Source organism: Hylobates moloch, unplaced genomic scaffold, assembly GCF_009828535.3.
Source record: "Hylobates moloch isolate HMO894 unplaced genomic scaffold, HMol_V3 SCAFFOLD_8, whole genome shotgun sequence".
NCBI lineage: Eukaryota > Metazoa > Chordata > Mammalia > Primates > Hylobatidae > Hylobates > Hylobates moloch.
Window position 1 is genome coordinate 92,324,992 of NW_026652283.1, and position 19,993 is coordinate 92,344,984.

A 19,993-nucleotide genomic window follows, 5' to 3' on the forward strand; every position below is an offset into this window, starting at 1 on the left:
TGTATTGAAGTTGTATTAGTCATCTCAACTTACGTATTAAAAAGAGTGTAACTGGACACCATATAAAAATCTCCACTTGAGCCGGGCGCGGTGGCTCACGCTTGTAATCCCAGCACTTTGGGAGGCTGAGGCGGGTGGACCACCTGAGGTCAGGAGATCGAGACCATCCTGGCTAACATGGTAAAACCCTGTCTCTATTAAAAACACAAAATATTGCAGGGCGCGGTGGCTCACGCCTGTAATCCCAGCACTTTGGAAGGCTGAGGCAGGAGGTTCACCTGAGGTCAGGAGTTCGAGACCAACCTGACCAACATGGAGAAATCCCATCTCTACTAAAAATACAAAATTAGCCAGGCGTGATGGCACATGCCTGTAATCTCAGCTACTCGGGAGGCTGAGGTAGGAGAATCGCTTGAACCCGGGAGGTGGAGGTTGTGGTGAGCCGAGAGCGTGCCATTGCACTCCAGCCTGGGCAATAAGAGCAAAATTTCGTCTCAAAATATATATAATAATCCAAAAAATTAGCCAGGTGTGGTGGTACACACCTATAGTCCTAGCTACTCGGGAGGCTGAGGCAGGAGAATCTCCCTTGAACCTGTGAGGTGGAGGTTGCAGTCAGCTGAGATCACGCCACTGCACTCCAGCCTGGGTGACAAAGTGAGACTCCGTCACAAAAAAAAAAAAAAAAAATAAAAAATCTCCACTTAAGGAATTACAAGCCACCAAGCCAGTACATTTAGTTTTGTTTTACAGTATTCTGGCACAGTATAATAATAGGCCCAGTTGTTCTGTCAATTCATTCTAACATAGTAGAAACAAAAGCCAGTCTGCCATTGCTTCTGTTACTACTATTACAAGTGAAAAGGAGAAAACATCCCCAGGTTCCTTACTCCTTCTTTCATCTACCTTCCAATTCTCTTCCTTTCCTTCAGTGGTCCTTTCTACCCACTGTTCTCTCAGTCCCATTGCCCTGAATAGTTTATACTTTCACAATAAATCCCTCTAGAAACCTAGCATTCCAAACTGAAGCATTCTTTTTTCTATTAACGTACGGACTTCACTAACAACTGATTTTAACAAAACAATCTGATATAACGTTTAGGTGTATTTTGGGCATGTCTTTTTGGAAGTTAATAGTCTACACTCACTTTTCCTTCCACATGTTTCAAATCTCTTTCCTCCACATTTTTTGTCACAGTTATAAGCTTCAAAATCCACGGATGACCCATAAAATCTGCTATCTTCGAAATGCGCCCTCCGAAGTAAAGGCCAGTTAAACACTAAGTGGGGTCACTAATTTAACAACAGGGTAATCAGAAGTCAAGCCCAAAGTGCATCAGCCTGTCCTAAAACTACAAATGATTTGTTTTGAATGAAACTCAAAATGAATTGTGCCTTTGGATGTGTACAGATGATTTCTGGAATGAATGAAAAGCAAGAAAATAGTAACACAGTATCCTCTGAAAAAAGGTTTTTTTCCCCATCCTAAGCTTTTATACATCTTTTAACTTTGCATGTTCTGCATACATAATTTTAAGTGGCTTCCTTACTTAGTTAACGGTACCATTAAGACAACACTAGGTATATTCCTCCACTTACACCCCAAACAACCCTTAAAACGTCTCGGGGAGAGCGGTAAAGAAACACACGGTTTGCGGAAAGGGAGAAAGCCTGACTGGCACGTCAGGTAACCCCGCGGCCTCCGCCGTTGTGGGCATGCGCTGTACATGCCTCTGCCGGGCAAAGAGGCGTGTCCGCGCCATTGAGTGGAGCGGCCCGTTAAGTCGTGGCCCTTAAGTGAGCCCGGCTCGACTCCCTCCGTACCAGTTCTCAATCATCTCTTTGATAGCATTAGCTGGCCGCTGGATAACTTCCCCCGCCGCGATGCGGTTCACCACTGTCTCGTCCAGCCGCCGAATAACCCCTGCAACGAACGACATTTTCGCGCCAGAGGAGCCAAGGAAACGTCTAGCTGCTCAACGGAAGTGCCTTCAGCCAATCACCTCAGTGCCTCTTGCTCACGTTCTTCCTTCAGCTGTAGCTTACGCCATCCAGCCCCACCCTTCAGCGGCAGCTATTGATTTGACAGCTTGAATGCCAGTCAAATTTCTCAAAGCTCTGGGTTGCTGGGTCTCCTCGTCCCTCCCTTAAGCGGCTACTGCCCGCTACCTAGAAGGATATGCGCTTGCGCGTTAGAGAGATCACTGTCCGCTCTTCCTATTGGTTCGTTTTTAGGAGCTCGGGGAATACGAAATATCCAGCCAATAGGAGCAGAGATGCCGGAGCCGGGGTTGTGTGCCTCTGCTGAGGTGATCTGGCGCAGAACGGAGGAGGTGCTTGGCGCTTCTCAGGCTCCTCCTCTCTCCTTGCGGCCTTTCTAACGTTGGCCCTGCTCTTGTGGCCTCCCGCAGAATGTGGATGACGCCCAAAAGAAGCAAGATGGAAGTCGACGAGGCTCTAGTTTTCCGGCCGGAGTGGACCCAGCGTTATTTGGTGGTGGAGCCTCCGGAGGGCGATGGGGCCCTGTGCCTGGTCTGTCGTCGCCTCATCGTAGCTACCCGCGAACGCGACGTCAGGCGCCACTACGAGGCTGAGCACGAATACTACGAGCGGTATGTGGCGGACGGCGAGCGCGCGGCCCTGGTGGAGCGTCTGCGTCAGGGCGACTTGCCCGTGGCCTCCTTCACTCCTGAAGAGAGAGCTGCTCGTGCAGGCCTCGGGCTCTGCCGCCTCTTGGCCTTGAAGGGTCGCGGCTGGGGTGAGGGGGACTTTGTATACCAGTGCATGGAGGTATTGCTGAGAGAAGTACTGCCCGAGCATGTAAGCGTCCTGCAAGGCGTTGACTTATCTCCAGAGATCACAAGGCAGAGGATCCTGAGCATTGACAGGAATCTACGCAACCAGCTTTTTAGCCGAGCCAGGGACTTTAAAGCCTATTCTCTTGCTTTGGACGACCAGGCTTTTGTGGCCTATGAGAACTACCTCCTGGTCTTTATCCGCGGTGTAGGCCCTGAGTTGGAGGTGCAAGAAGATCTTCTGACCATAATCAACCTGACTCATCATTTCAGTGTTGGTGCGCTCATGTCGGCAATCCTAGAGGCCCTGCAGACAGCAGGGCTTAGCTTGCAGAGAATGGTTGGACTGACCACGACCCATACTTTGAGGATGATTGGTGAGAACTCAGGACTCGTCTCATACATGAGAGAAAAGGCCGTAAGCCCCAACTGTTGGAATGTCATTCATTATTCAGGATTTCTTCACTTGGAACTGTTGAGCTCCTATGATGTAGATGTTAATCAGATCATAAATACCATATCCGAATGGATAGTTTTGGTTAAGACCAGAGGCGTTAGGCGACCTGAATTTCAGACTTTACTAACTGAATCTGAATCAGAGCATGGCGAAAGGGTTAATGGACGATGTCTGAACAATTGGCTTAGGAGAGGGAAAACTTTAAAACTAATATTCTCTCTAAGAAAAGAAATGGAAGCGTTCTTGGTTTCAGTAGGGGCAACAACAGTTCACTTCTCAGACAAACAATGGCTGTGTGACTTTGGCTTCTTGGTGGACATTATGGAACACCTTCGAGAACTCAGTGAAGAATTACGAGTTAGTAAAGTCTTTGCTGCTGCTGCGTTTGACCATATTTGTACTTTCGAAGTTAAGCTGAATTTATTTCAAAGACATATTGAGGAAAAAAATCTAACAGACTTTCCTGCCCTCAGAGAAGTTGTTGATGAGCTAAAACAGCAAAATAAGGAAGATCAAAAAATATTTGATCCTGATAGGTATCAAATGGTGATCTGTCGTCTCCAAAAAGAATTTGAGAGACATTTTAAGGACCTCAGGTTCATTAAAAAGGACTTAGAACTTTTTTCAAATCCATTTAACTTTAAACCTGAATATGCACCTATTTCAGTGAGGGTGGAGCTAACAAAACTTCAGGCAAACACTAATCTTTGGAATGAATACAGAATCAAAGACTTGGGGCAGTTTTATGCTGGATTGTCTGCTGAATCCTACCCAATTATCAAAGGGGTTGCCTGTAAGGTGGCATCCTTGTTTGATAGTAACCAAATCTGTGAAAAGGCTTTTTCATATTTGACTCGAAACCAACACACTTTGAGTCAGCCATTGACAGATGAGCATCTCCAAGCCCTATTTCGGGTTGCCACAACTGAAATGGAGCCCGGTTGGGATGATCTTGTGAGAGAAAGAAATGAATCTAATCCATAAGGCTTTGTAGTACAAGATTGAAAAACTCAACAAGAATTTAATTCTAAAAGCAAAAATTGGTTTGAGTTTTCAAGTTTACTAATTTGGATTGTGAGAAAGTACCAAGTACCAGCCGTCCAAACTGATCACAATTAAAATTCTGACAGTTGCCTTTTTTTTCATCTCAAATGGCAGCATGGGACTGAAACGTGAGAATGCCACCTTTTTTAAAACTTAGTTTAGTGACAAAGTCATTGTCTTTTATGATATAGTTAATTTTAAAGAGATTTAGTATTAATGTGAGTTGAATTTGCAGTCTGTTTTTTAGGTGTTCTGAAGATACATGCCAAAAATTTCAGCTCTTATTTTAATGGAGTGTTAAAATTCTGATTCATACAGTCTTAAATTATCAACTCCTTAAATGTGCTTTTGAACCAATTTGCAGAAGCTCACATAGCAAGTTCATAAGTTTCCAAAAAGGAAGACCATACGTAACAGTGGAGGTGTTTTGTCTAACTATCAAAATGTTTGAGACTTTATTTTAAACATTTCTGAGTCCCAAGGTAATATTGACAGATTTCTTCCCTTTTCCCTCCCCATCACCCACCTCAGTGATACCACATTACTGATAGAGGAAGTCATTAGAATCATTTTTAAGTTTCTGATATAGGAGACTTCCTGCAATTTGGAGATAAGACTAATTATTGGGGGTTTTCCTTGGATTTTTTTTTTTTAATAACTGGGGGCTATTTTATCAGCTTGCCTATTAAAGGACTATGGTAAGTATAGAATCTTAATGGTTGCCAGTTAGTAATTCTTTTTTTTTTACTGTAGACACAAGTTTGGCCCTATCAAAAAGGATGAGGAAAAAAGATTGCACTCCAGGATTAGGAGGTGTGAGATATTTTAGCTTTTTTGTCTTATCTGTGTGGGTGTTGCTGCTTTATTTTAAAAAATCCTGCCTAAAGTAAACACTTTGTTTTAAAATGATACAGTATCAGATTTTGTTAGATGCTAGAAATGGATTTATTCTAAAATTTGAAACTGTCGTACACATTCTATATTTAAGATAGCACACAAGTAGAAATATTTAAAAGCAATCTTATTCACAGATTGCAGTAATTCTGTATTTCTATTAAGATAATCTGCTTTGTGCCAAAACAGTAATTTCCAAACTTCTGTTAACCATGAAAAGGCAATCTTAATGTTCACTATGTAAAACTAATTATAAACAGGACCCAACTTATATTCATAGATCCTCTTAAGTATTATACAATTTTAAAACCCTTGTTCCAAAGTCCTGTCTTAACTATTGAAACACCTTAATCTGTAGTTACTAATCCAGCAAATTCAAGGAACCAGGCTATAACTGAGAATTTAGATGGAATTGATATCTGGGCAATTAAAATAAATGGCACAAGAGCCTAAAAACCAAAGTTGTGCCAGTGGCTTTCAACTAGGGGCAGTAACCTGTCCTTCCAGAGGATGCTGAGAAATGTGTAGGGGCACTTTTTTGGTTGTCATATTTACTAGGGGCTTCTGTTGGCATTTAAGCCTAAAGACATTCATCCCCTGCAGTGCGTGGGACAGCCTGGCACAATGAAGAATTAGCCCTCCCAAAATGTAGATTATTTTATTTCAAGGGATAGGGCAGATTACCATTAGAAGCAAAATTAAAAGTGCAAGCTGGGCAAACTGACAGAATACTAGATAGGAGAGATTAATTCCAACCTTCTAAATTTGGCTGGTAAAGTGCAATAAAGGCATTGATAAGTTCTGTTAGCTCACAATAGCACTTGTAAATCAGGAATTAATAATTGAATCAGATTTAAGGGCTCTGTCCTGTTATACATATTTAAGGCAGAAAAAAAGTTATATGTCAATTAGGTACTTATCAAGAATGGTCAAGCTGAGATTTTGGTTAATAGAGTAAGCTTACATATCTAGAAAAACAACATAGTGGAAAACCGAAAAAAAAAAAAGAAAAATCTACCGATAATTTCCCAATAGCTTTGAATATTCACAGCAGAGCTTTATTACTTGAGAGAAAGATTGGAAGACCTGAAAGCCACTCTTGCTTTCTAACCCCAGTTCCTTAAATATTGAAATCTTGTACATTTTGTGAAATTCCAGTATGTTTTGCTTAAGGTGTTAATAAAATTAGTTTGCATCATGTAGTCATTGAGTGAGGGGGAGATATAAGCCAAGGATTTTAAATTGACCCTTAGCTATAGAGAATTTGCTATAAGCTAGTCTTGTTTGTTAAAAAGAAAAAAAGTGTATTTTACTGTTTTCTGTATTAAGTAATTCTGTAACTGCATGGCAGTCTTTTTTTTTTTTTTTAAATAAATATAGTTGTTACTGGTCCTGTTGTAGCAGTGAATATAGTTAAAATAAGTACCTTAAAAAAAAAAAAACTCTTATGTCCTTACTGGTTACTGCCCTATAGCTCATTCCTACTAGTTTTCTTGACAAATTTGTATTCCCAGTGTCCCGTATTGCCACTCAAATTGCTCTACTACTATGCTAAGTCCTTGTTAATTGTCTTACCCTCCTTGAAACACTTGAATACTTGATTACTTTAGCTTTGAGGAGATACCATCTCCAGGTGTGCTTTCTTAGTCTGCAGGCACCTCTTCCCTTCAATATCTGTTCTTCATATTTTTAAAAAAATTTGTTTTAGACTGCCTTGTTCTGTGTCATCTCGCTAGCTGATCTCATTTCCTTCCATGGTTTCCTTACCATTTGTATGCAAATGACTGTCAGATTCATATCTCCTTTCTAGACCTTCCCTAATTGATATATCTAATTGCTGACAAATCCTCTTTGCTGTCTCAGGCACTACATGTCATTGATCTTGCCCCCCAATCCTGCTCTTCCTCTCATGTTTCCTCTTTCACTAAATGGCATTACCACTACCAACCATTCATTTGTCCTTTTTCCCAATTCTCCAATGCTACCATTTTAATTTAGGCCATCAACCTACCTAAATTATAGCAACAGCCTCCTTATTAGTCTCCCTGTTTTTTATTTTTATTCATTTATACACTACAACCAGATTGTTCCAAAAGACTTACTGATCATATCACTGCACTGCTTTCACCATTGTTCTTAGAGTACAATACAAATTTATCTTCATCTTTAAGGTCTCACTATGCCACTTCATCTAGGAAATTTCCTTCATTGATGCCCTCTAGATTAGGTGCCCTTAATATCCATTCCCTATACACCCTGTTCTTTCCCAAACATACACTTGGCACACTTTATTGTTCCTGCTTATTGATCAGTGCTAGACTGTAAGCTTTGTAAGGGCAGGGACCATATAAGCCTTGTTCACTGTTATATCTCTAGTGCTTAGCACAATGCCTGGCATTTCAATAAATGTTTGGACAAACGAATATTTGTGTAGTGTTTTACAATTTTTGAAGCTCTTTCACAGTCTTATTTGACCTTCACAGTCATTCTGCCTTAGACTGTCCATTGGGTAACTTTTATCCACATATTACTAATTGAAAAATGAAGATAAGTTCTTTGTAACTAGGGACCTCATTGTTGTATTCCCAGAATTTAGTGTAGTGCTTAGCATGTGACTCAAATATGTATTATGTGACTGTTAAACAAATTGCGGTTTTCCCTGGTAAACACAGTAAGTAGTAAACTCAGGATTCAAAACCAGATATACACACCAAATCCACTATGTAATACTAAGTTTGCATATCCATGTATAGAATCTTATTTTCTTTTTTTGCCCTTTGTGAACAGTAAGTGTCATATATTTTTTAATTTCCAAAGGAACCTACATATAGAGGGAAAAGATTAGACAACTATTTAGTGAACTAAAACGATACTTAAGTGATTAAAATGTTACATGTAGTATTGGAAAAAGATAATGCTGCCTAAGAGTTAATAATCATTTTTCCTTTTGTAGGCATCAACACTAGGAGAAAATGGCATGCTATTTACTTGCTACTTTCCTTTACAGATGATTTTTGGCTCTTCTGGGATTTAAAAGTAAGTAAATTTAACAAAATGGAAGACTGACTCAGCCCTTCTGGTCACTATATATTCAGTTCACTTGTTTTTATACCTGCAGAATGTCCTTATCACCCAAAAGGGAGATGACCCAAAAGTGACATCTAGTTAATGTATACTTCTAAAGTTTGCTGTATTCCTTTGCCTTCTTGTTCTCATGCCTCTCTGAACTTAATTTCTGGGTAACTGAGGCTTTTCAGGCTTAGGTGGGAAAGCCACACCCTTAGTCTACTTCCTTAAGCCATTTTGACCAATTTAAGGGATTAACTAGTATAATCTTAGTTGGAGTTTTAGTCTGAGGCATATTAAGTCATTCAGAGAGATCTTAACAGTAGGTGTCATAGTCATCCAGTGATTTGGTCCTTGCTGCAAAACTGGCTTTTTTTTTTTTTTTTTTTTTTGAGGCAGGGTCTCACTTTGTCACCCAGGCTGGAGTGCAGAGGCGCAATCTCAGCTCAATGCAATCTCTGCCTTCCTGGCTCAAGCAATTCTCTCACTGCAGCCTCCCAAGTAGCTGGGACTACAGGTATACACGAGTACACCCAGCTAATTTTTGTATTTTTATGTGGAGACAGGGTCTTGCTATATTGCCCAGGCTAGTCTCGAACTCCTGGACTGAAGCCGTCCGCTTGCCTTGGGCTCCCAAAATGTTGGTGTTATACGTGTGAGCCTCTGCACCCAGTGGCAAAACTGGCTTTTAATCAACCTTTTGGCTAAAGGATTTCTGTTTTTACTTATTTATTTTTAAAAGGGTTTCCCATTTTTATCTTTCTTTTTGATATTAAAATGTTGCCTCGTCCTACCCAGTAAGTACTTAAATTTGTGAATTCTCTTCCTTTTCGTTTCTGCCTGCAAACTGACCAGTCTTTTCTGAGTTCATCTCGTTTCTGTACATTTTGTCAAGTGCAGTCAACAGCAACTACAAAATATTTTGTTTTTCTGTCTTTTTCTTTAGTAAAGGGTAGATGATCTGCCTTTCAGGTTATCTCAAGGGGGAGTTTCATCTTTCCATAATATAAATTACTCTTGTGTAAGTTATTTCTTCCATCTTCTGATAGCAATTTCCTGAATGCCTGCCAGCTAACCGTTAAGCCAGTGTTCAGTATTTTAGCATTTTAAAAAACAAGGGACCAATTTCTGTGTCAGCATGGGCTAGCTTGCCATTGGATAACAAAGGCAAAATCTCACTGTCTCACACAACTTTTCTATTGCAACTTGCCTAGGGACTTTGGTTTAGATCATAGGTTGGCCATGATCAAACTATGGCCCATGGGCAAAATCTGTCTAGTTCCTTATTTATCTAAATAAAGTTTTACTGGAATATAGCCTTGTCCATTTATTTATTATCTGTGGCTACTTTGGTTCTACAATGGCAGAGCTGAGTAGTTGCTACAGAGTGTGTACATCTCACAAAACCTCAAGTATTTATTCTGTGGCCCTTTACAGAAAAGTTCACCAATCTGTGCTCTAAGTTGCCTTCATTCTGGGTCTCAGGCTGACAAAGCAGATACCGTCAGGAGTGTGGCTGCTAACTTTGGGAAATGAAAAAAGAGTATGGCAAATCACTTAAGGACTCTTAAAGGACTTTCATTGGCCAAAGCAAATCACATGGCCACATTAAAGTTCTAGGAGGAGTGTGATCCTTACATATACCTGGGAGAAAAACTAGAAATATTTGGAAGACAACACCACTGATTAACATCTTCATTTATATGCTTTCTTCCAATATATTTTCAACTTGTTATTGAGGTAAAATTTAAAAGTGTACCGATATTAAGTGTACACCTCAGTAGGTTTTTATATATGCCCTTGAATGCACCACCCAGGTCAAAATGTAGAATATTTCTAGCACTTCAGTAGGTGTCCTTATGTTCCCCAGGCCCCCCCCATCAACCCCTTTTATCACCATGGATTAGTTTTACCCGTTTTGAAACTTTATGTAAGTGAAAGAATTATATGCACTCTTCCATGTCTTGTTCAACATTGTATCTGTGAGAGTAATCCATGTTATATGTAGTAGCAGTTCATGTTTTACTTCTGTGTAGTATTCCATTGTGTGACTACATCACAACTTACCCATTCTACTGTTGATAGAAATTTAGGTTGTTTCCAGCTTGTGGTCGTTATGAATAAAGTTACTATGAAAATGATCACATCTGTCTTTCAGTGAACATGTGCACCCATTCTTGGCATACTCTTTGGTATATACCCTGCTTTTATATTTTCCTCATATAGTTTATTCTCTACATAGCATTCAGAGTGATCCTTAATTTAAAATATAGATTAGGCCAGGCATGGTGGCTCACGCCTGTAATCCCAGCACTTTGGGAGGCCGAAGCAGGTGCAACACCTAAGGTCAGGAGTTCGAGACCAACCTGGCCAATATGGTGAAACCCCATCTCTACTAAAAATACAAAAATTAGCCAGGTGTGGTGGTGCATGCCTGTAATCCCAGCTACTCAGGAGGCTGAGACAGGAGAATCGCTCCAACCCAGGAGGCGGAGGTTGCAGTGAGCTGAGATCATGCTACTGCACTCCAGCCTGGGTGACAGAGCAAGACTCCGTCTCAGGCAAAACAAAATGTGTATGTATGTGTGTATATACATATAAATCAGACCATACCACTTGTCTGCTCAAAATCACCAATGGCTTTATATCACAATCAGACTAAAGTCCAATGTCTATCATGGCCTACAAGACCCTGCATAATCTGCACCCACACATACTCTGCACACATACCCTTTTTCTTCCTACCCTATCTTACCTCATATCCTTTGTGCCTTTCCCTGTTCCTTCTCCCTCTCTTCTGTACTAGACATGGTGCTTGTAAACTTGGGAATCAAAATTAATGATGTGGCCTTGTCCTTAAAAGAGATTGTAATCTAAGTAGATAGTTTTGACATAAGCGATAACACTGGTTTATGTTAAATCAGTTACCCCAATTTATACTGATGTTTAACTCCTGGAAGGGATTTAGAAATTAAAATGCAAAACCTTGACAAATTTGAGGAACGTGTAAGATCTTGCATCCTAGTTCTACTAATTCTAAATTAGAGTTTACCAATTTTTGTTTGTTTTTTTTTGAGTCTCGCTCTGTCACCCAGGCTGGAGTTCAGTGGCGAGATCTCGACTCACTGAAACCTCCGCCTCCTGGGTTCAAGCAGTTCTTCCACTTCAGCCTCTCAAGTAGCTGGGACTACAGACGCGCACCACCACGCCCGACTGATTTTTTGTATTTTTAGTAGAGATGGAGTTTCACCATGTTGGCCAGGCTGGTCTTGAACTCCTGATCTCAAGTGATCCACCTGCCTTGGCCTCCCAAAGTGCTGGGATTACAGGCATGAGCCACCATGCCCGGCCCGAGTTTACCAATGTGGTTATGACATTCATAATTGTTCACTTTTATGGGAGCAGAGGGTGAAGGGAGTTGGGAAAGCAGTGGAATAAATCAGTAAGTACTGATATTAAGTCCAAAATAGCACAGTCATAAGGGACCTCCTTAAATGTTGTACCATTATTGGTACATTATTGGTTGTTCTAACTGAAATCAGTTAATAACTGAACTCCCCACATTTTTTACAACTTTCATGTACAATTGAAGTACAAGAAACTGCACATATTTAAAGTATAAAATTTGATTGGTTTTGACATAAATGTGTGAAACCATCACAATCAAGAGCGCGAATCCCATCATGAGGGCTCCACATTTATGAACTAGTTGCCTGCCAAAGGCCCCACCTCGAAATACCGTTGGATGTTAGAATTTCAACATATGAATGGGGGTGTGGGAGACACATTCAGTCCATAGCAGGAAAATATAGGGATGTCTCAGAACCACCATTGTCTACTCTCCTCTCTGTGTCTGCTTTCTTATCACTTCGCCTGCTGGCCAGCCTTTATGCCCTGCATTGGTGTCTATCACCACCTTTAGTGCTGCTGACCAACCGACCTAATCTCATGTGCCAATTCTGTATTCCTGAGTGGGGACATGATCCAGTCTTTGGTGTTGTCTTTCCTGAGGCCTGACATATACCTGTAGTGAAGTAAGTCGTGGCTATGAAGGGGAGAATATCATAATGTATTTAAAAGGGCTTTCTGGTTGTAAGAAAGGAACTTGCACTAGCTTAAAGGGAAGGAATAATGGAATGATTAGAGAAATACAGAAGTATCTCATGGAAGCCACATGAGGGAATGAAATTCAGTGGTCCTTCAATAATTATTTGATGAAAGCCTGCTAGGGCCAGGCACTGATCTAGGCACTGGAGATTCAGCAGTAAAGCAAGATGTATTTCCTGCCCTGATGGTTGTCTGTGATCCCTTTGCACATCTGCTTCATGCTCTCTGAACAGTAGCTTCACCTGCTCATTTTTCTTCAAGGGAGAACATAGTTGTGACTAGCAAGATACTTTTTCCTAAAAGGATCCATAATATATAGCTACAGGCCCCCAGGCCTGTGGTTGGGATGGGTTGAGGTTGGAGACTTTATAGGAGGATATGAACTGACAGGCACACCAAAAGTCGTCTTACTCAAAGCTATCCAAAGAGTTTATTGCCTCCCAATTATTGGAGTTCTCACTGAACCCTCTGAGTCAGAATTTGTGGAACTGAGTATTAAAGGGTCCATAGAAAGAATTTATTCCAACTTCTTTGCAATGTAAAGAAATTGGGCCCCAGAGAGGTGGTTAAAGTTGTCTTGAATTATGTAGCAGAACCAGGAAGAAAAAGCAGTTACTGTTGCAGTACTTTTCTCATTCTGTCATTGCCGTCATTACCTGACTGCCTTCATGCCTCCATTTCTTTTAAGAAACTTTTTTTGGTGGAAGACCTCAGAATCTTCATGGTATTTTCTTTGGTTCTGACTAGCAATGGCTAAGACAGGTCATCTCTCAGTGCTTATACAGAAATCCTTTAGGAATCTAGGATTCTTTTAGATTATCAGTATGTTAGATATATAATAAATATTAGAAACATTTTATATTTTATGTGTATTCTGAACTGTTTAAAAAGCACAAATATTACCTGTTTCTAGAGGATTTGAAAAAATTTATCTGAAAAGAATGGAACTAGCTGGGCACAGTGGTGCATGCCTGGAATCCCAGCCACTCAGGAGGCTGAGGTAAGAGGATCACTTAAGCCCAGGAGTTCGAGACCAGCCTGGGTGACAGAGCAAGACCCTTCTCTAAAGGAATGGGACTGGCCAGAGCAATTACACAAGAAAAATTTAAAAAGGGCATCAAAATGGAAAAGGAAAGGCTGGGCACAGTGGCTCACACATGTAACACCAGCACTTTGGGAGGCCGAGGCAGGTGGGTCACCTAAAGTTGGGAGTTCAAGACCAGCCTGGCCATCATGGTGAAACCTCATCTCTACTAAAAATACAAAAGTTAGCCAGGCATGGTGGCGGGCACCTGTAATCCCGGCTACTCCTGAGGCTGAGTCAGGAGAATCACTTGAATCCAGGAGGCAGAGGTTGCAGTAAACCGAGATGGCGCCACTGCACTCCAGCCTGGGTGACAGAGTGAGACTCCATCTCAAAAAAAAAAGAAAAAAATGGAAAAGGAAGAAGTCAAATTAGACTTGTTCACAGATAACATGATCTTATATTTAGAAAAACCTAAAGACCTCACCAAAAAAAAAAAAAGGAACTGATAAATGAATTTAGTAAAATTGCAAGATACAAAAAACAGTAACATTTATATACACCAAAAGAGAAAAATTTGGAGAAAAAAAATGCAATCCCATTTACAATAGCTGCAGATACCTGGGATCATTTTAACCAAAGAAGTGAAAGATCTATAGAAGGACAACTATAAAGCATAAAAGAAGTTGAGGAGGACACACACACACAAAAGAGATTCCATGTTCATGGACTGGAAGAATTACTATTGTTAAAATGATAGCTGAATGTGATGGCTCGCACCTGTAATCCCAGCACATTGGGAAGCCAAAGTGGGAGGGTCACTAGCAGCCTGGGCAACATAGTGAGACCCTGTCTCTGTAAAAAATTTTTAAAAAATTAGGTGTGGTGGTATGCACATGCAGTCCCAGCCACTTGAGGGGCTGAAGTGGGAGGATCACTTGAGCCCAGTTAAGGTCAAGGCTACAGTGAACCATGATCATACAGTGAGCCATGATCACACCATTGCATTCTAGACTGGGTGACGGAATGAAGACCCCGTCTCAAATAAAATGGCAATTCTACTCAATGCAATTTACCAATTTAATGCAAAACCTATGAAAATACCAATGACATTCTTCACAGAAATAGAAAAAAAATCCTAAAATTTATGTGGAACTAGAAAAGACCCCTAATAGACAAAACAATCCTGAGCAAAAAGAATAAAACTGAAGGCATTTCACTACCTGACTTCAAAATTTACTGCAAAGCTGTAATAACTAAATTAGCATGGTACTGGCATAAAAATAAGAGACATAGACCAATGGAACAGAATAGAGAACTCATGTAAATCCACCCAGCCAACTTATGTTTGACAAAGGTACCAAGAATATACAATGGGAGAAAGACAGTCTCTTCAATAAGTGTCACTGGGAAAACTGGACAACTATATGCAGAAGAAGTAAACTATCTCTCACCATACCAAAAAAAAAAAAAATCACATCAAAATTGATTAAAGACGTAAGTCTGGGCTGGGCGCGGTGGCTCACACCTGTAATCCCAGCACTTTGGGATGCTGAGGCGGGCAGATCATGATGTCAGGAGTTCGAGACCAGCCTGGCCAGCATGGTGAAACCCCATCTCTACTGAAAAAACAAAAAATTATCCAGGCATGATGGCGTACACCTGTAGTCCCAGCTACTTGGGAGGCTGAGGCAGGAGAATGGTGTGAACCCAGAGGCCATGGTTGCAGTGACCTGAGATCGCACCACTGGACTCCAGCCTGGGCAACAGGGCAAGATTTCGTCTAAAAAAAAAAAAAAAAAAAAAAAAAGCCTAATGTGAAACTATTAGAAGAAACTGGAGACAGTTTCTTCTTCCGGACAGTGGTCTGGGCAAATATTTTTTTGTGTAAGACCTCAACGGCACAGGCAACCAAAGCAAAAGTAGACAAGTGAGCTTACATCAAGCTAAGAAGCGGCACATCAAGGAAACAATCAACAAACTAAAGAGACAACCCACAGAATAGGAGAAAATATTTGCAAACTACCCATCTAACAAGGAATTAGTGACCAGAATATACAAGGAGCTCAAACAAATAGAAAAAAAAAATCTGATTTAAAAATGGACAAAAGATCTGAATAGACAATTCTCAAAAGAAGACATACAAATGGCCAACAGGTACATGAAGAAGTGCTCAGCATCACTAATCATTAGATAAATGCAAATCAAAACTACAATGAGATGTCAGCTTACCCCAGTAAAAATGGCTTTTGTCAAAACAACAGGCAATAACAGATGCTGGTGAGGATGTGGAGAAAGGGGAACGCTCGTACACTGTTGGTGGGAATGTAAGTTAGTACAGTCACTATGGAGAACAGTATGGAGTTTCTTCAAAAAACTAAAACTAGAACTACCATATGATCCAGCAATTCCAGTACTGAGCGTATATCCAAAAGAAAGAAAGTCAGTATACCAAAGAGGTATCTGCACTCTCATGTTTGTTGCAGCACTACTCACAATAGCTTAAATACGGAATCAAAGTGCTCATCAATGGATGAATAGGTAAAGAAAATGTGGATGTGGGCCATGCACAGTGGCTCACGCCTGTAATCCCAGCACTTTGGGAGGCCAAGGCGGGCAGATCACAATGTCAGGAGATCGAGACCATCCTGGCTAACACGGTGAAACCCCGTCTCTACTAAAAATACAAAAAACAAAAACAAAACAAAACAAAAACAAAACAAAACAAAAACGAGCCGGGCATTGTGGCGGGTGCCTGTAGTCCCAGCCACTCGGGAGACTGAGGCAGGAGAATGGCGTGAACCCAGGAGGCAGAGTTTGCAGTGAGCCGAGATGGCACCACTGCACTCCAGCCTGGGCAACAGAGCAAGACTCCATCTCAAAAAAAAAAAAAAAAGGAAAAAGAAAATATGTATGTGGTACATACACAAAATAGAATATTATTCAGCCATAAAAAATGAAATCCTGTCATTTGTAGCAACATGGAATTAAAGATCATCATGCTAAATGAAATAAGTCAAGCACAGAAAGACAAATATCACACGCTCTTACTCATATGTGGAAACTAAAAAATTGGATCTCATGAAGATAGAGAGTAGATTTATGGTTACCAGAGGCCAGGAAAGGTATCAGGAGGAGAGGAGGAAGAGAAGTTGATCAACTGATACAAATATATGGTTTTATAGAAGGAATATGACCTAGTGTTTGATAGTTTACAGTAATCTTGTACATTTCAAAGTAGCTAGAAGAGAATAGCTTGGATGTTTCTAGTGTAAAGACAAGACAAATATTTAAGGTGATGGATATCCCGAGTACACCAATTTGAACTTCACATGTACTCCAAATCTATGTATACCTATTATACATCAGTAAAATAATTTTTTTTTTTTTTTTTGAGACGGAGTCTTGCTCTGTCACCCAGGCTGGAGTGCAGTAGCATGATCTCGGCTCACTGCAAGCTCTGCCTCCCAGGTTCACGCCATTCTCTTGCCTCAGCCTCCCGAGTAGCTGGGACTACAGGTGTCCGCCACCATGCCCGGCTAATTTTTTGTATTTTTAGTAGAGACGGGGTTTCACCGTGTTAGTCAGGATGGTCTTGATCTCCTGACCGTGTGATCCGCCTGCCTCGGCCTCCCAAAGTGCTGGGATTACAGGCGTGAGCCACCGCGCCCGGCCAATAATTCATTTTTTAAGAAAGAATGAGAATGGTATCACTTTAGTTTTTTTTTTCGGTTTATTTTGGTTTGGTTTTTTTGAGACAGGGTGTCGCTCTGTCACCCAGGCTGTGCAGTGGGATAATAACAACTCACTGCAGTCTTGACCTCCAGGTTCAAGTGGTCCTTCCACCACAGCCTCCTAAGTAGCTGGAACTACAGGCACACTCTACCACACCTGGCTAATTTTAATGTTTTTTTTTGGTGGAGATGGGGTTTTTGCCATGTTGCCCAGGCTGGTCTTGAACTCCTGAGCTCAAATGATCCTCTCGCCCCCAACCTCCCAAAGTGCTGGGATTACAGGTGTCAGCCACCGCCCCAAGCTTCACTTTAGTTAGTTCTTTGACAATTTTTCCATTTCTTCTATCTTACACATATTGAATTAATTTCAATTTTAACAAATTTTCCTAGGGAGTTTTTCATTAAGGTTTTCAAATTTATTGAGTTATTTTTAGCATTTTTGTTTTCTCTGTATCTCAGGTTATGCTCTCTCTCATGGGCTTTCTCTTTTTCTTAATTAGGCTCACCAGAGATTATTTTTGTCTTTTTAAGAGAATTTGTTCCTGCATTTATATATTATTATTATTACTTCCTTCCTTCCTCTCTTCTTTCCTTCCTGACAGGGTCTCCCTCTATCACCCAGGCTGGAGTGCAGTGGTGCAAACACGGCATACTGCAGCTTCAGGATCCTGGGCTCAAGCAATCCTCCCCTGCAGGTGGGTCTACAGGCGCACACCACCATGTCTGGCTGATTTTTAATTTTTTGTAGAGATGGGGTCTTCCTATATTGCCCAGGCTGTTCTCCAACTCCTAGGCTCAAGCAGTTCTTCTGCCTTGGCCTCCCAAATTGCTGGGATTACAGGCATGAGCCACCACACCCAGCCTATATATCAGTATTATTATTTTCTATTTCATTGACTTCTGCTTTTTAAAATTAATTCTTCCTATTTTGTTATTTTTTCATTAGATTATTTTCCATATCCTTGAATTGAATATTTTTATACCTTGTTTAATAACTAATGTATCAGGCCGGGCACGGTGACTCACGCTTGTAATCCCAGCACTTTGGGAGGCCGAGGCGGGCAGATCATGAGGTCAGGAGATCGAGACCATGGTGAAACCCCGTCTCTACTAAAAAATACAAAAAAATTAGCCGGGTGTGGTGTCGGGCGCCTGTAGTCCCAGCTACTCGGAGAGGCTGAGGCAGGAGAATGGCGTGAACCCCGGAGGCGGAGCTTGCAGTGAGCCGAGATTGCGCCACTGTACTCCAGCCTGGGCAACAGAGCAAGACTCCATCTCAAAAAATAAATAAATAAATAAATAATGTATCTTTATTGTACATCAAACCCATTATAAATATAAATTTCTAAAGCCTATATTATGCCTTTTATTGCCTTTTCTTTTTTTTTTTATTGCTAAAAAGGCAATAGGGTTTATTGAGTCCCCAAACACCAGCTCTTTAAACCACTCCAACAACTGCTGTGAAGGTCACTGTGCAGAGACCCTGGGTAGGGGAGGCTGGAGCCAGGTGAGATGTGACAGGCCACCTACCTTCAGTGCCTTTTGTTTCAGGTTCTATCCAGAAGCCCTGGGGCCTGTCTCTTGCCCCTTCTGAGACACCCTTGGAGGCCCTGGGGAAGGGAAGGCCAGTGGTGTGGTTTCCCTCTTTCAGCCTAGCAACGCCCAAATCCTTTTCCTCTACCTGGCTCCACTTGTCCCCAAATGCTATTCCCAAATTCCAAATAGCAAAATTCCTGGGTTTCCCCTTCCCACCTCAGAGTCACTTATGGCTGGAATGTGGGACAAACTTCTACCAGAAGGACCAGGACAGTTGCTGCAGCTCAAAGGTGGGAATACTGGTGACATTGACTGGGATGGAAATGATGGTCCATGGCAGCCCATGCTGTTCCAGGGAGCAGCGGAGAAGGAAGAGGGCGGAGATGTCAGCTGTGCGCTGGGTACTGTCCTGGATCATCGCCACATAGAAGCTGTCGTCAACCGCATTGTCAGAGATGATCACGGCCCGCCCGCCATGCTCTTGGACCACCTGAGTCTTGGAGAGGAGGGAGCAGACCCCACTCTCCACCAGAGCGATCTGGTCCTGGATGAAGAAACCTGCTGAGTTCCCCGCAGGCCTCTGGAGGTTCAGCGGGGACAAGGTGAATCTGCTTATACCTTGTGTGAAAGATACCACCGAAGTCCTTGGCAGGTGTGGCTGTGAAGATGTATCGAATGTCCCCAGGACTCAGCACTTGAAAGTACAAATAAGCATGGATACGGAAGCCGTGGGAAGCCAGAGCACAAGACAACACCAGCCTGCGGCGCCGGGGACCAGCTCCAGGGCCCGGCCCGGCGCCGAGTTTCCTCCCGCCGCCCAGCCGCGCGTTCCTCGCCGAACTTTAGCCTGACAGCTGTCTTGAATTCTTATTTGACTGGGCGGGGCACGGTGGCTCACGCCTATAATTCCAGCGCTTTGGGAGGCTGAGGCGGGTGGATTACCTGAGGTCAGGAGTTCAAGACCAGCCGGGCCAACATGGTGAAACCCGGTCTCTACTAAAAATACAAAAAAAATTAGACGGGAATGGTGTTACACCCCTGTAATCCCAGCTACTCGGGAGGCTGAGGCAGGAGAATTGCCTGAGCCCGGGAGGCAGAGGTTGCAGTGAGTCGAGATCATGCCACTGCACTCCAGCCTGGTCGACAGAGCGAGACTCTGTCTCAAAAAAAAAAAAAAGAGTTCTTATTTGACTGATGATGTAGATGCTGTGCTGTGCTGTGCCATGTGCCACTGTGCCCTTCTTCAGCACTGAAGGTCTTATTTTTATCTCTAAAAACAATATAAATAATTACAATCTTACATAATTACAGTACCATTATCACACCTAATAATAAT

The 19,993-nt window shown here is 41.8% G+C and overlaps 2 protein-coding genes across 5 annotated transcripts in view; one reads left to right on the top strand and one right to left on the bottom strand.

The window, feature by feature from the left end:
* MLH1 (mutL homolog 1) overlaps positions 1–2,298 on the bottom strand; it is a 56,035-nt gene extending 53,737 nt beyond the window's left edge. For 2 of the 4 annotated variants that reach the window (XM_058443200.1, XM_032162102.2), the window contains exon 1: positions 1,825–2,298. In XM_058443200.1, the coding sequence (XP_058299183.1) occupies positions 1,825–1,940 (116 nt within the window). In that variant the 5' untranslated portion in view covers positions 1,941–2,298. The remainder of the gene's footprint in view (positions 1–1,824) is intronic. The other 2 variants (XM_058443201.1, XM_032162103.2) reach the window with 2 other exon arrangements.
* Positions 2,274–7,613, top strand: EPM2AIP1 (EPM2A interacting protein 1). The gene is made up of 2 exons (XM_032162106.2): positions 2,274–5,687; positions 5,749–7,613. The coding sequence occupies exon 1, from the start codon at positions 2,413–2,415 to the stop codon at positions 4,234–4,236; it is 1,824 nt and encodes a 607-aa protein (XP_032017997.1). The 5' UTR covers positions 2,274–2,412; the 3' UTR covers positions 4,237–5,687; positions 5,749–7,613.
* The last annotated feature ends 12,380 nt before the right edge of the window (positions 7,614–19,993 follow it).

Excerpts from the sequence above, each read along its gene's own strand:
- EPM2AIP1 (XM_032162106.2), top strand. The coding sequence starts at position 2,413 with ATGTGGATGACGCCCAAAAGAAGCAAGATGGAAGTCGACGAGGCTCTA.